Source organism: Carlito syrichta, unplaced genomic scaffold (assembly GCF_000164805.1).
Source record: "Carlito syrichta isolate Samal-C Ts95f unplaced genomic scaffold, Tarsius_syrichta-2.0.1 Scaffold305164, whole genome shotgun sequence".
NCBI lineage: Eukaryota > Metazoa > Chordata > Mammalia > Primates > Tarsiidae > Carlito > Carlito syrichta.
Window position 1 is genome coordinate 172,590 of NW_007249260.1, and position 16,049 is coordinate 188,638.

General features: G+C 41.9%; 1 protein-coding gene across 4 annotated transcripts in view; it reads right to left on the bottom strand.

Moving 5' to 3' along the window:
* Positions 1 to 11,820: 11,820 nt before the first annotated feature.
* NLRP3 (NLR family pyrin domain containing 3) overlaps positions 11,821 to 16,049 on the bottom strand; it is a 31,375-nt gene continuing 27,146 nt past the window's right edge. For all 4 annotated transcript variants that reach the window (XM_008061244.1, XM_008061243.1, XM_008061245.2 and 1 more), the window contains one exon: positions 11,821 to 11,920. In XM_008061244.1, the coding sequence (XP_008059435.1) occupies positions 11,821 to 11,920 (100 nt within the window). The remainder of the gene's footprint in view (positions 11,921 to 16,049) is intronic.

Genomic DNA, 16,049 nt, shown 5'->3' on the forward strand with positions numbered 1-16,049 from the left:
ATGAAAGTGATATTCCAGATCTCTCAAGGCAAGGTCACAAGAAGACTGGCAAAAGAGAAGTCCTTCATGGTAGGCCCCCACCGGTCCTCCAACTCTAACAACTCAGAAGAAGCTACAAGGCATTCAGACTCGAGACTAATTTCATCTAGGAATGGGTCTTGGGGGTGGGAGTCCTTACCAGTCTCAGCAAGCTGAGCCTTCCCTGAATGTACAGGAAATTTCCAGGTCAGTAGTTGCTATCATCTTACCTCAGTTCTATGCCCTGGAACGCCAATAAAAGCAGCTATAATCTCAGTTCCTCTTCGAGCACCATGGGGTCCTACAAGTAAGCCAGTTGACCTGCTCAGACTGTGACCAAACCTGGACTGAAATTAGGAAATGCAGCTGAGAAGAAAGTGGGAACCTGAGTGGTATCTTTGGGAACAGCTGTGGTTTGTTAGACAGATGAGAGAAGTGAACATATTCCAGGAAGAGAGGACAATATGAGCAAAGCCATGGTGGTTGAATAACAGAAGGAGAAATGCTGTATGCATTTTGAGGAGAGGAATCTCAAACATGATGCTTAAAACACTTAAGTCAATAAAGTTAGCCTAGGAGAGAAGCAAGGACTCTTCTGAAAGGAGATTACCTGCTCCGGTCAGAGGTTAGCTTAACAGAAGCCAATGAAAATGATAGCATCTGTTTGGCTGGACCTAGTGACTCATGCCTGTGATGCCAGCACTTTGGGAGGGTGAAGAGGGAGAATTGCTTGAGCTCAGGAGTTCAAGACCAGCCTGGGCGTCTTAGCAAGACCCTATTTCAACAAAAAAAAAATCAAAAAATTAGCTGGGCTTGATGGCACACACCTGTAATTCTGGCTACTCAGGAGACTAAGGCAGAAGGATCACCTGAGCCCAAGAGGCCAAGGCTGTGATGAGCCATGAGTATGTCATTGCACTCCAGCCTGGGCAATAGAGTGAGACCTCAACTCAAAAGAAAAGAAAAGTTTCCCCTAAGTCTTTGAGACCTTAAGGATGTTTAGACTTGTATAACCAGTGGATTCATGTGAGTGGCTAAAAGTTGGCTTATAATGGCCACAGTGGCTGTGAAAATAACCAAGGAGTAGAAGAAGCCAGTGAGAAACAAACATGATCAATTGGAGAGTCTATTATAGAAAAGATGTCACAGCACATATAATGAGTGACAGTTCCTGAAATCGGGAAGCAATGATCAGGACTTATAGAATAGCACAATCAAGTCGGGCTCGGTGGCTCAGCCTGTAATCCCGCGGTTTGGGAGGCTGAGGTGAGTGGATTGCCTGAGCCCGCGGGTTCGAGACCCACCTGGGCAACTTGGCGAGACCTCATCTCTACAATAAATCAAAAATTAGCCAGGCGTGGTAGCGTGTGCCTGTAGTTCCAGCTACTTGGAAGGCTGAGGCGGAAGGATCACTGGAGCCCAGCAGGTCGAGGCTGCGGTGGCCGGGAGCAGCCACTGCACTCCAATCTGGGCAACAGAGTAAGACTCCAACTCAAAAAAAATGAAAAAAAAAGAATAGCCCAATGTTAGGACTGAAAGGAGCCAATTTATTTAGAAATGTAGAAATCATATAAATATACTTCAAATGAATGACTGATACAGAACAAAATGCAGCTTGTTCATGAAGTCGTGTACGTGTACGTGTACGTGAACACCTGCCTAGAACAAGAGGGGAACAAGAGATCAAATCCCGTGATTCCTTCCAGCAGAGGCTGCTACTATCAGAAATGGAGGCACTTATCAATGTCAACAGTAGACTCAAAATTAAAAACCTGGAGGCATGAGCAAACACGTAATTTGGATTAAGAGAAACACTTCTGAGGGGTGAGGAAGAGAAGAAGGAGGTCACCAAAAGACAGCTAGTCTACTTTGCCAGGTTCCTACCAGAGCTTGGCTCAGAGACTACCTCTTTCCTCTTCCTCCCTGCATTTCCACAATGCCCCATTGTGCCAGCACATTCCAGAATTATCTGGTAGCTCTAGGTAGGGACTCCTAACAGAAGTGCTTGCAAACCAAAGGGTGACGAGAAAACATCGCCCACACCTCCTCTTACAAAAATGCATCATACTGACAGTTTGGGGTTGTGGAGGAGTCAATTATGGAGGTGTCAATGGATGAAGTCACAAATATTGAAATAATTCAATGTATTCGATTTATTCTTGGTTATTGCTAAAAAGTAGGCGGAAATAATTACTACTATCATGTCTGCATCTCAGAGAGGAAGTCAATGGTCAGAGATGGCCATGGTCTAACTGAGGCTGCAGACCAATGACTATTTAGCAAGTCACACTGAGGGACACTGAGAAGAATATAGTAAGATTCTGTCTCACAGAATTGAAAACCCTACACAGGAGGATTGCATCCTTCTTACTCAAAGGAATCAGTCAGAATCAGCATGTGTACTTCTCCAATTCAATGTGAAGATTCTCTTTGTTTTTGGAAACGCTAGAGATCAATCTCTGCAGTTCATGAGTACAGCAGTTTGCATTTGCCTGGAACACCCAATGCCGGCGATTTCCCACAATGTGTCAATATCTAGTGTAGACACTTGTGAGAGAATAATATAGATCACTCTCACAAAAGAGAAAAAATATGATTGAGCATGAAATTAGATGAGTGTTTGTGAATGATAAGATATACTTTTTAAAAAATTATTCATAGGTGATACAAACAGACGAAAAAATTTGTTTGAGTTGGAATCTAACTCTGTTGCCCAGGTTGGAGTGCAAAAACCTGGCTCACCACAGCTTCGGACCTGGTGGCTTAAACAGCAGAAATTTATTTCCTCACAGTTCTAGAGAACAGAAAGCCAAGATCAAGGTGTCAGCAGGGTTGACTTCTCCAGAGACCTGTCTCCTAGGCTTGTAGATGGCCATCTTCTTCCTATACTTTCACAGGGTCTTCTCTCTGTGTGTCCATGTCCTAATCTTTCTGCTCTTCTTCTTTATTTTAGCATATAGATATTAAATGCAAAAGACTCAGGAAGAATGCTGCAGACAAATAGAACAGCAGTAAGACACAAATGACAGAAAGGAGACAGGGAGGCAAGGAGGCCACAGAGGATGGAGCTGGGTGGGCTTCAAAAAAAAACAGAGAAGAATGGGAAAAAAGAAACTGAGATTTTTGAGGTTTTGCTATTAAAAAAAAAAGAGAAATAGTACAATAGATGAATACTCAGTCAAGAGTGGGTCATTTTCCCAGAATGGGGGAAAAACTACAGCACATGTCTACAATGATGGTGAAAATGTCCTACTAGGGAGAGAGAAACCATTGGTGGCAGAGAATGACAGTGGTGGGCATTCCTGGAGCTGTACCCTGGAGTTGGCCAAGTGTGGATGAAATCTTAGGGCAATACAGAAGACTGGTTTCTCCGTGTCAGTGGTCAGCTCATAGTGAAGAAAAGGAGGTTCAGTCTGTTGGCGGACAGTGTGTCGGCAGCTATAGCCTGCAGCTGTTCTGTCAGTCACAGTTTCTAAGAACAAGAGACTTTGCAGATGGATAAACTATGTTTGGTTTTTATCCTCGCTCTTAATCCTGCTTCTCCTAGGGTCTCATCCATCTGTCAATGACAGCTCCATTGTGCCAGTTTCCAGGAGAATCTCTCATGGCCAATTCCTCTTCATTTCTCTTACACAGCATCCATTTGTCACTATACGTGTGTATCTTCATATAGGTAAGCACAGCCTGACCCACCTATCACCTCCACTGCTCAGGCTAGTGTTTTACCATCCACCCTAATCTCCTATAGACTGGCTTCCACACTTCAAGACTTCAGCCTTTCTTGTCTCTTCAGCCCTTTCTCAACACAACAGTCACAGCTAACCTGCTAAAATGTAGGCCAGATGTCCTCAATCCTCTATTCAAAACCTTCCCTGTAGAGTAAAAGCCAAAGTCCTTTCCTGTGGCTGCCAGAGCCTCTCACTCAGTGACGTCATCTTCCTCAACTACCCCAGCTCATCCAGCTCAACTGCACAGGACTCTCAGCAGTTCTTCAAGCCAGAAGCCCCCTAACCCCACACACACACATCGGGACAGTCAGGCTTGCTGTTTTCTCTGCCACAGCTGCAGGCCAACCCCCTCTCCTCCCCAGTCAATGTCACTGTCCCGGGAAGACCTTTCCTTCCCCTAAGTAAGAATTGCAAAGATTTCCCCAAACAAATATAGCCACTTCCTATCCTGCTCCCCTTGCCTGTGTGTGTATTTGTGAAATATAAAAACCTACAGAAAATATTCATAAAGCAGTAACATAAGATTTAAATATTTTTAAAAAATTTTTTAGAAGACAGCATAGAAGAAAATCTTCAGAACACAGGACTTTAAAAAGAGTTCCTAGAGGCGGCTCGAGAAGTACAATTCATTAAACCTGATAGATAAAACCTCATCAAAACTAGAAACTTTTGCTCTGAGAAAGACTCTGTTAAGAAGATGAAAAGACAGTCCTAAAGACTGGAAGTAAATATTTGCAAAACATGTATCTGACAAAGGATTCATATCTAGCATATATAAAGAACTCTCAAAACTCAGCAGTAAAAGATGATAATAATTCAACTAAAAAGCGAGCAAAAGATAGCAACCAACATTTCACCAAAAAGAATATGTGAATGGTGAATAGGTAAGTGCAAAATAAAACTATAATGAGATATCGCTGTACAGCTATAAGAATGGCCAAATTTGTTTTAATACCATCATGACCAAATGTAGGTGAAGATGCAGAAAAACTGTATCACTCATACATTGCTGGTAGGATGTCAAATGGTACAACCACTCAGTTTGGTAGTTTCTTTAAACAAGAAACACAAAACTATACATCCAACTACTATTCAGCCCAGCAAGTACATTCCTGAGTGTTTATCCTACAGGAACAAAAACATATGTTTACACAAAAAATTGTACATAAATGTTTAGATCAGGTTATTATAAAACAGACACAAATGGAAACTACCTCCAATGTCCTCCAGTAGATGAATGTTCAAACAAACTTGTATGCCTGAGTCACGGAGGACTACTCAGCAATAAGAAATTGAACATCCACACATGCAGCCACTCAGATCTCAAGGACATTATTGAGTGAAACAGGAAGTTTTAAAAGGTCACATACTATAATGTTTTGTTTAGTAACATTTTGTGAAATTCTTGAAATTACAAAATTATAGAAATGAGAGAGAGATTGGTGACTGTCAGAGATCAGGGATATTGAAAGGTAGGTAGTGAGTAAGATTATAAAGAGACAGCAGGAAGGGTTCTTTGTGAGGATGGAAGAGTTATGTATCTTCAAAGTTACAGCGGTTAAGAGGAGTAAGTCTTACTATTCTGCAGCACTGCAGGGTGAAGATAATTAATGTTAATTAGCGTGTTTTCAAAAAACCAGAAGAAGAATTTTGAATGTACCAAGAAATGATAAATATTCAAGGTTGTGGACATACTCATTATGCTAATTTGATCATTATGTATTATATTACATATTTGTAATATTAAATATTTGTAATATTAAATATTTGATATATTAAATATTTGATATATTAAATATTTGATATATTACATATATCAAAATACTATTCTGTAGCCCATAAATATGTACAATTTTTATGTGTCAACTAAAAAGGAAAAAATAGTCTTCAATCTTGGTGGCGATGATTGTTACAGGAACCTACACACACACACATTGCACCAATGTCAATTTCCTGGTTTTAACACTGTACTAATGTAGGAATCATCATCACTGGCACAAACTGGTTGAAGCATGCATGGGGTCTTTCTTTCACTTTTGCCACTTCCTAGAATCTATAACTTCCTCAAAATCAAAAGTTTTGAAATGCAAATATAGAGTCTGACAACTTATTAGAGCACAAACACTCACGTAACCCACTCTCATGTCATACCCTCACATGCCTCCTCCCCACTACAAGCCCACACATCCCTCAAAGGAAACCAGACAGACTGTTGCATAAGCATAGCCCATGCCCGCCCGCCCATGGAATCTCTGGATCTGTGCTCTGGCATCAAGCCTGAAGGCAGCATTTTAAATCAGAGCTTTATTAAATGATTCTGAGGAAGGGCATCCACATCCTCTTCTGAGAAGCTGCAGCTCAGTGGGAATGGTGACCTGTGCCATGGAGGACTACTCAGCAATAAGAAATTGCCTTGTAACCTTGATTAATGCACCCTTTCTAAACCACACTCTCTCATCCATGTAAAATGGAGATTAAAAAAATACATATGTCCTCACAAATCAGGAAAATGAAAATCAAAACCACAATGAGATACTATCTCATGTCTGTTAGAATGGCTATTACAAAAAGAGAAACAATAACAAATGTTGGTGAGGATGTGAAGAAAAGAGAACACTCATTCAGTGTTGGAGGGAATGTAAATGGGTGCAATCCCCACAAAAGTTAGTATAGAGGTTCCTCCAAAAGCTAAAAATAGAACTACCACACAATCCAGCAATCCCACTTCTGAGTATATAGCCAAAGAATTTGAATTCCAGACCTCTAAGAGATCTCTGCACTCCCACATTTATTGCAGCATATTCACAACCCCAAGATGTGGAAGCAAACTAAACATCCATCCATGAATGAGTGGATAAAGAAAATGTGACAGCCAGGCTCGGTGGCTCAGCCTGTACTCCCGCGCTTTGGGAGGCTGAGGTGAGTGGATTGCCTGAGCCCATGGGTTCAAGACCCGCCTGGGCAACTTGGCGAGACCTCATCTCTACAATACATCAAAAATTAGTCGGGCATGGTGGCGCGTGCCTGTAGTTCCAGCTACTTGGGAGGCTGAGGTGGAAGGATCGCTGGAGCCCAGCAGGTCGAGGCTGCAGTGGCCGGGAGTGGCCACTGCACTCCAGTCTGGGTGACAGAGTGAGACTCCAACAAAAAAAAAAAAAAAGAAAAAGAAAAAGTGACATATCCATGCAAATGAGTATTAGTCAGCCTTCGCAAAGAAGGAAATCCTGCCCTTTACAGCAATGTGGATAAATTTGGAGGACATTATGCTAAGTAAAATAAGTCAGGCACAGAAAGACAAATACTGTATAATTTCACTTATATGTGGTATCTAAAATACTCAGACTCATAGAACCAGACAGTAGAATCGTGGTTATCGAGGACTGGCCGGAGGGAGATGTGGAGAGGTATCATCACTCAACATGGACAAAGCTTCAGTTATGCAAGATGAGAACATTCTGAAGATCTACTGGACAACAAATGAGGTCTGCCAATTTAGTTCACAAACTCATCCTTGAAAAAGTGCTCCATACCTCACTGCTGAATATCAACATGATCACCTTCAAAGTACTTCCTTTGAGAAATTGTGCTGTGATGCCAGTGCCTAGGCCACCCATCAAAACAACTTTGGAACTTTTTCTGGACTGGCTATCAAAGTGTCATCACGTTACCCTTGATGTCCTGAATGCCATCAAAATGTCTTCCTTTCAATATCTCCTTTATCTTCAGGTAAAGAAAAAAGTCATTTGGGGCCAGATCGGCTGAGCAGAGAGGGTGTTCCAATATAGTTGCTAGCTTACTGGCTAAAAACTCCCTCATAGACAGTGCTGTGTGAGCTGGTGCATCATCGTGATGCAAGAGCTCCTTTGGGACCATTTTTGTACATTCCTTTCTCGTGCCAAGATTTTCAGTTAAGATTTTTTTAGGTCAGGCTTGGTGGCTCAGCCTATAATTCCAGCACTTTGGGATGCTGAGGTGAATGGATTGCCTGAGTCCATGAGTTCGAGACCAGCCCGGGCAACTTGATGAGACTTCATCTCCACAATAAATCAAAAATTAGCCGGGCATGGTAGTTCTAGCTACTTGGAAGGCTGAGGCAGAAGGATCGCCAGAGGTCAACAGGTAGATGCTGGGGGTGGCCATGAGCGTGCCACTGCACTCCAGCCTGGGCGACAGAATGAGACTCCAACTCAAAAAAAAAAAAAAAGAGAAAAAAAAAAATTTTTTTACATTGTTTCTCTATTGATGCTTATTTGGTCTGCTACGCTTCTCACAGTCAGCCAATAATTTTGACACAAAATTTGATGAATTTTTGCAATGTTTTCATCAGTTCTGCTTGTTTATCAGGGCCATCCTAACTTTTCTTCATCAGTGATGATTTCTCTCCCCTGAGAAAAACATTTAATCCATTGGCATACTGCTGTTTTCTTCATGGCATTATCGCCATAAACTTGGACTAACATGTCCCTGATTTCACTTCCACTCTTATGAAGTTTAACATGAAATTTAATGTTTGTTTGTTGCTCTAATTCAAGCTCCAACATTCTCATGATGGCACACAAAAACACACAACAATAATGAACATCACTCAGCAATATGCTACCACACATCAACAGAAACACAACTGTGAGACACTGATATACCAAGGGTATGAAACCTTACCAAGTTATTTGCACAGTGTTGCCAATATAAGTGCACGATGGCAAGTTCACGAACTTAATTGTAGAACTCACAAGGCCTACAGTTAACAATACTGTATTGTATACACAGAAGTTTGCTAAGAAGATAGATCTTATTACAAGCTAAAGAGTATATTGATAAATGAAAGGGGCAGGAGGAAACTTTTGGAGGTGATGGGTGAGTGCACAGCCTTGATTGTGGTGATGATCAAACTCATCAAGTTGTATACATTGGCTATGTGTACAGCTTTTTGTATCTCAATCATACCTCAGTAAAGTAGTTTTAAAAGTATTTATTTTGCTCAGACCCATGCAATTTCCTGTTAGCATATTCACTTCCGTTGCACTGAATTCGAGTTCATTGTTGGGGGAACTGGCATTGTCACGCTATTGAATCTTCCCATCCATGGGCATAATGTATCTCTCCGTTTATTTAGGTATTCTTTTGTATGATTTTTACACTATTTTTGATGGATTTATTCCAGATACCTGATCATTTTTACTGGTATGATTAATGGGATTTTTTTACATTTTAAATTGCGGGCACTTAAGTATGCTATTGTTTTAATTTTTAACTTTTCATGTGGAAATAATGGTATGTACAGAAATGTTGCAAGAGTAAGAATATAAAGAATACTCCCATGATGCCCATCAAATGTATCCACCGTTGACACTAGCATCAACATTCCTGAAGCATACAGTCCTCCTCCCCTTTTCAGTAGAACTACTTCTTTGCAGTTTGTCTAATGTGTCCTGATGATTCAGTTCTGGGCACACATTCTCATCCAATGTCCTTCACAGGTGACACTGGTTCCTTCTCAAGGTATCTTCCTGAAAGTAAATGTCCATCTGCCTTTGTTGATGTTATTTTTTATTACATGAACAAGGTATCATCCAATTCCTGTACTGCATATAGTTACTATGTATCTTTTGTAACTCATTAGCCATCTATGGAGAGATACTTCCAGCCTGCACAAATATTCTCTACCTTATAAAACATCCTTTTAGATTTCTTTAGCATCCACTGATGCTTCATGCCTGATCCAGTCTTTACTATGGTGGTTGAAAACAATGATTTTTTTTTTCCAACAACATGCTGTGATGTTTGTAGATTTAGATTTATGTCCAGCAACTTCACTCATTTTTAGTTCTAATAATGTGGAACACCTCATGAATTTTTTCAAATAAATAGTCACATTGTGGTTTATTTATCCATTAATATATTCCTCTGAGCCACTGAGGGCTAAACTCTTTTCTTTGCCAAATAAACCTCTTTCATTTACAAATTACTCAGCTTCAGGTATTCCTTTATAGCAACATAAACAGACTAAAGCAACTCATATGATGATTTCTATCTTTCCAATGAGGTATGAGGCTAAATCACTCGCTAAAAGTTGGAGAGGTTGGGAAGGAGCAGTGGACTTAGGAGATAAATAGAAATTCATCAGGAAGAAAAGGTAAAGAAAGCCATACCAAGCAGAGAAGAGTAGACATTTGTTGTATTTGCTGTCTAGAAAATATTCCTTCTTTCAGCAAGAATGCCCCCATTTTACTTTTTATTATTATGGGTGTTATTTTTATTTTAAAGATGTGGGGTACTACTCAGGGTTTGGTATACAAATGCTCATTATGCAAGTACCCTTGTTGATGAGGTATGCCTCTCCCTCCCCTGGCAGTTTCCCAATTAGGACTAAACTCTTAAATTTATCAAGTCAGTTTTAAGTTTCTAGTGCCCAGAGATTATCTTGCTCTCTTTAAAACTCACCTTTGTGTTTTTAATTACATGATTTATCCAGCATGTCAGAGTGTGCAGCAGGGAGGTAGCTGTGATAGTTCTCTTCAACAACATGCAGAAAGCAAATATCCAAATCAGTACTGCTCAGAGGTGCTAGACAAGACAAAGTTTGTACCAGAATGAAAATCTCATAGTTTCCCTTATAAATAGTCTTATGTGTTCAAAAAAATGTCAGCTTATCTAAAACACATGTTTAGTAATGCAATTGATTTGCATCCTTGCACAAACTCCTTGCAAGAACAATTCAGGCCACACTTGGAGTGACAGGGTTTGGATGGCTCATCGTGCAGAGGAAGACATAGCTACATCCTAGGCAAGTTTATGTGGTTCAAGAGTTGTCCATGTCTAAAGAAGCAATTAATCAATATTTATTTATGATGTAATGCTCTCTGAGGCATAGTAGATGAACTGTTCCTCAGATGGGATAAATCCAAAATAAGTTGTTATCAATGGAAGACAAAATGCATTTTCTACTTAATACTCCTGTTTCTTAGTAGAGCTGCACCACTCTAAAACCTTCACCCTCCTTTCCTACCAGAGCTGAAATTCCACTCATCAGAAGTAGACTAAGGTAATTTTTAAAAACTATCTACAATTGAGGCCTGGTGCAATGGCTCAAGTCTACAATCTCAGCACTTTGGGAGGTTGAGGCAAGAGGATTGCCTGAGTCCAGAGGTTCAAGACCAGCCTGGGCAACTTGGTGAGACCTCATCATTACAATAAATCAAAAACTTAGCCGGGCATGGTAGCGTGCACCTATAATTCCAGCTACTTGGAAGACTGAGGCAGAAGGATTGCCTGAGCCCAGCAGGTTGAGGCTGCAGTGGCCATGAGTGCAACACTGCACTCCAGCCTGGACACAGAGTAAGACTCCAACTCCAAAAAAAAATTATCTACAATTGAATCATTTAGCAAAGAGATTTTTAAAACACATAAAGCAGTTGAATTTACCTTTAGTAGTTCAATCAATAATTTAAAAGATTTCTAGGCACTCTTTTTTAAAATTAAGAAAACAATTTAACCCAATAAATACAAAAAGTTTTACATATTTTTGAACTTCCACCCAGCTACAATAAGCATGAATTACTCTTATTCAAAAACAGAACATCAAAAAACTATAAATAAATAAGTAGCTGCCACAAAAATTGCATCATAATATCCAGTCCACAAGTTCTGTGTCGTGGTCAGTTAATAGAAAGATAGCAAGAAAAAGAAAGATAGCAGGAATTATGATGTGAGCAAAAGTAAACAGAACAAAGAAGAAAAAATGACGGGGAAAGGAGAGTTAGAGAAAGAAGAGAAGAGAAAGTCAGAAACGTGTTTCACTGAATGAGTTTGTGACAGGAGGTCACCAAGAGGACATCCTCCAACGGAGGCCACATGAGAACACCACCATCTGGATGGCTCATTGTCTTGGTGTCTTCACCCAGGTATCAAGAGGAGCTCAAGTTCACTACCAAAAGGCAGCATCATCCTCTGACATAATCCCAGAAGATTCACAGAACTGTGACCTTGACCCTGGGTGGATGAGGGCTCCTTCCACTCGAGGACACCTGGACATTGGGACCAGAGATCCCCAGCATCTGGAAGCCCTGATTCCATCCTACCAAGAGGGCTCAAATACAATGGTCAACTCAGGCTTTTCTTCTTGAAGTGTTTCTAGTGCACGTTTTGTCTCATAGTTGAAATACATTTCACACAACCTGTAAAGGCAAATAGAAAGTCTTGAATTGTACTCTCTGGGAAGCTCTCTCTGAGTTTTTGGCCTTAAAAATCTTGTTTCTTCAATTCCCTTAACCCCACACATCTCTAAGCTCTAAAATCCTGAGCTTTGGGCCCAATGCAGTTTCTGCTACATTTTTAATCTTCACATTGGGAAAATGTTAAACACACATATTAGTAAAGAGAATGGCATAATGAATGAATCCCCTGTGTCCATCACCCAAGTTCAGCAACTACAACAGCTTCTGGCCAACTCTGTCTCAACCAACGCCCACCCACTCCTTACATCCATGGACTATTTTAAACACAGTGTTTCATGTATCTATAGATATTTCATACAGATAATGTATGAAGAAGGCTTTTTAAAACATAACTAGGCCAGGTGCGGTGGCTCAAGTCTGTAATCCCAATACATTGGGAGGCTGAGGCAAGAGAATTGCCTGAGCTCAGGGGTTCGAGACCAGACTGGGCAACTTGGTGAGACCTCATCTCTACAATAAATTAAAAAATTAGCCAGGCATGGTGGTGCATGCCTGTAATTCCAGTAATTGGAAGGCTGAGGCAGAAGGATCACCTGAGCCCAGGAGGTCGAGGCTGCAGTGGCCGCGAGCGTGCTACTGCACTCCAGCCTGGGCAACAGAGTGAGACTCTGACTCAAAACAATAAAAAGTAAATAAAACATAACAACAACATCACTAGCTCACCAAAAACATTTAACAATAATTTCTTAATGCCATCACAAGTCCAGCCAGTTTTTGAATGTTCTCAATAGTCTTATAAATTATTTACATTATTTTTACTTAATCAGGAGCCCTATAAAATCTACACATTGCAACTGCATGTTGTGCCTAAGTCTTGTTTGACATAAGTTCTTCCTCTTCTTTATCAAAGATTCTCTTGCAGCTTAACTAAGGAATCAGACTACTTGTCCTGCACCATTCTAAGAATCCTGATTTGGTTACGCAATGAATGTCTGTCTTTCTTTAAAATTCCTATGTTGAAGCCCTAGTCCCTAATGTGCTGGTATTTGGAGATGGGGCCTTTGAGAGGCAGTTAAGATAAAGCAGATGCAGTGATGAGAGTGGGCCCTCACGATGGAAGTAATGCCTTCAGGAGATACTAGAGAGCAAGTTCTCTCCCACTCGCTCTCAGTCCCTCTCCCTCTCTGTCTCTCTTTCCCTTTCCTATTCCTTCTTCCTCCCTCTCTCCTCTCCTCCCTCCCTCTCTCTCCTTTCCTCTCTCCCGCTCTCTCCTTCTTTCTCTCCCTCTCGGTCTCCCTCTCCCTCTCTTTCCCCCTCCCTTTCTCTCCTTTTCCTCCCTTTCTTCCCTTCTCCCTTCCTCTCCCTCTCCATCTCTCTCCCCTCTCCCCCATCTTAGCACATGGCAAGAAGGTAACCATTTGCAAATCAGGAAAAGGGCCTTTACCAGCAACCAAATTAGCCAGAACCTTGATCTTGGACTTCCCAGCCTCCAGAACTTAAAACATAGGTTCCTGCTGTTTAAGTCACCCAATCCAGAGTATCTTGCTATGGCAGCCTGAACTGAAACAAGTTGATTGTATCCCTGGATTCTTCCGTCAGTTTTGAGCCTGTCTCCCTGGCTGGGTCCTGAGCGTCCCCCAGGGCTAAATCAGTGACCCCACATATGGCAATGTCCCCAACTTCAGCCTGACCAATCCCTCCCTTTCTCTGAGCTCTGGGAATGTTGGTGTGTTCCACAAGGATGCAACACTGACCCAAACTCTCATTATTCAAGCCTGTATTCTAGCAGGTTCTCAACCTTGAGGTCATGGACATGGGCAGAAATTCCTGGACTAAAAGCATTGATATTCTAGGGGGAAGATATAGATAATAAACTCACACAAATTGACACAGCCAGTAAGATAGTTAGCTACACTATCAAGGAAAATGAGAGGACAGGAAAGGGCACGTGGGTACTGTTGTCAGGAAGGGGGTCAAAGGCCACCTCGCAAAGAAGAAGACCATCTAGCTGTGATCCCAGCATGCATTTTGGGAGGCCAACGTGGGAGGACTGCTTGAGGCCAGGAGTTCGAGACCAGCCTGGGAAACATAACAAGGCTTCGTCTCTACAAAAAAAAAAAATCAAAAAATTAGCCAGGCATGACGGTGTGTGCACTTGTAGTCCCAACTACTCAGGAGGTTGAGGAGGAAGGAAAGCCTGGTCCCAGGAGATCGAGGTTGCAGTGAGCTGGGATCATGTCACTTCATTCCATTGTGGGTAACAGAGTGAGACTCTGACTCAAAAAAAAAAAAGAAGATACCCATTATGCAGAGTATAGGGATGCATGGGGACAAGACACATGAATATCAAAGGGGAAAGAGTTCTAGGCAGAGAATCAGCAAGTGTAAAAGTCCAGAAATGGCAATGCTTTGGCAAGTCAGCAAGGGGAGTACTGTGACATAAGCAGAATGAATGAGGACTAAGAGAAAGCAAGTCCTCAGAGGCAGTAGAGCCTGATTCTGTGCTTCATAGGTGTCCCATGAGTCTGTAGCTCTTACTTTGAAAGTGACAGGAAGTAGTTGGAGGTATGGGCTGGAGTGATGTGATCTGGCTCATGTTTGGCTGCACCCTTTGTTCATCATGGTAGAGATAACAGAGGCAAGGTGACCTGTCAGGATGCCACATGACAGCCTAGATGCCAGATGATGGTGGCTTGAGCCAGGACTGGAGCCATGGAACTGGGTAAATATGGTCAGAGAGTGGCAAACTGTGAAGGCAGAGCTGACTGGACACACCAACGGGCTGGATGTGGGTATAAGAAAAGGAAACATCATCGAAGACAGCATTGAAGATTTCTTGGCCTGAGCAAGAGGAATATCAGTTGCTTGACTGAGATGGGAAAGAAGCAGGTTTTACATAAAGGAATATCACTGGTGTGGATTTGGACATGTGATGTTTGGGAGGCTTATCAAACATCCACGTGGGAAAATCAGACAAGCATTCAGACATGCAGACCATGGAGATGTCATTTGCAGCAAAGCCAGAGGACTAGATGTTTTACATGAAGGAGAAGGTACACAGAAGGAAAACTAGGCTGGGTGTGGTGGCTCGTGCCTGTGATCCCAACATTTTGGGAGGCCAAGGTGGGAGCTTGAGCCCAGAAGTTTGAGACCAGCCTTGGCAACAAAGTGAAACCTTATCTCTACAAAAAAAAAAAATAGCTGAGTGTGGTGGCATGCACCTGTAGTACCAGCTACACAGGAGGCTGAGGCAGGAAGATCTCCTAAGCCCAGGAGGTCAAGGCTGCAGTGAGCCATGATCATGCCGCAGCACTACAGCCTGGGTGACAGAGTGAGACTCTGACTCAAAAGAAAAAAAAAAGAAAAAGAAAAATTAGCACAGTGATTGAGCTCTGAGGACTCTACACATAAAGGTCAGTGTGATGAAGAAAAGCCAAAAAGGAGACTGAACGGAAACAGCTGATGAAATAGGAGAAAATCCAGCAGAGAGCATGTTGACCCTACAGCCAAGCAATAGAGGTCTCTTCAGTGAAAAGTGTAATCATCATGGCTGACAGAAGCCACGAGACTCAGGAAACTCTTACTAGAGAGGTAATGACTGCCTCAGTGGTATCACTAAAGACAGAAGTGATCCCTAACACACAGCTGAATGCCATGGAATTTCCCATGGCTCTGGAGTACTCTGTTTCCATTTAGAAATGCTCAAAAACAAAACAACAACATCCTGGTTATGTAGTGATCTGCAATTAGGAGGAACCACAGACTAGTTCTACAAACTAGAATCCCTCGCATAGAAAAGTAACCCTTCTTGGCCACCCTCATTAGGACTTGGGTGACACAGGGAATATGGATGGAAAGTCTCTTCACACCCGGCTGAACTCTGGTTATTCTAAACTTCTGGATGAAGTTGAATATGTAGTTTATGCCCCATGTACTCTATGTTTTAATCTGTAGTAACTGGCCCAGACCCAACCTAAACCTGAGTCCAAATGAAGTCAGAGCCACCCTGGACTTTGGCAATCAGTCAGCTTCTCCTTGGCTCCCTGACCCCACTGCCCCTCCCCCTGTTGGCTTCCCTCCACCCCCCATCCTGTGGCATCCCCCACCCCCATGTCAGCTTCCTCCACCC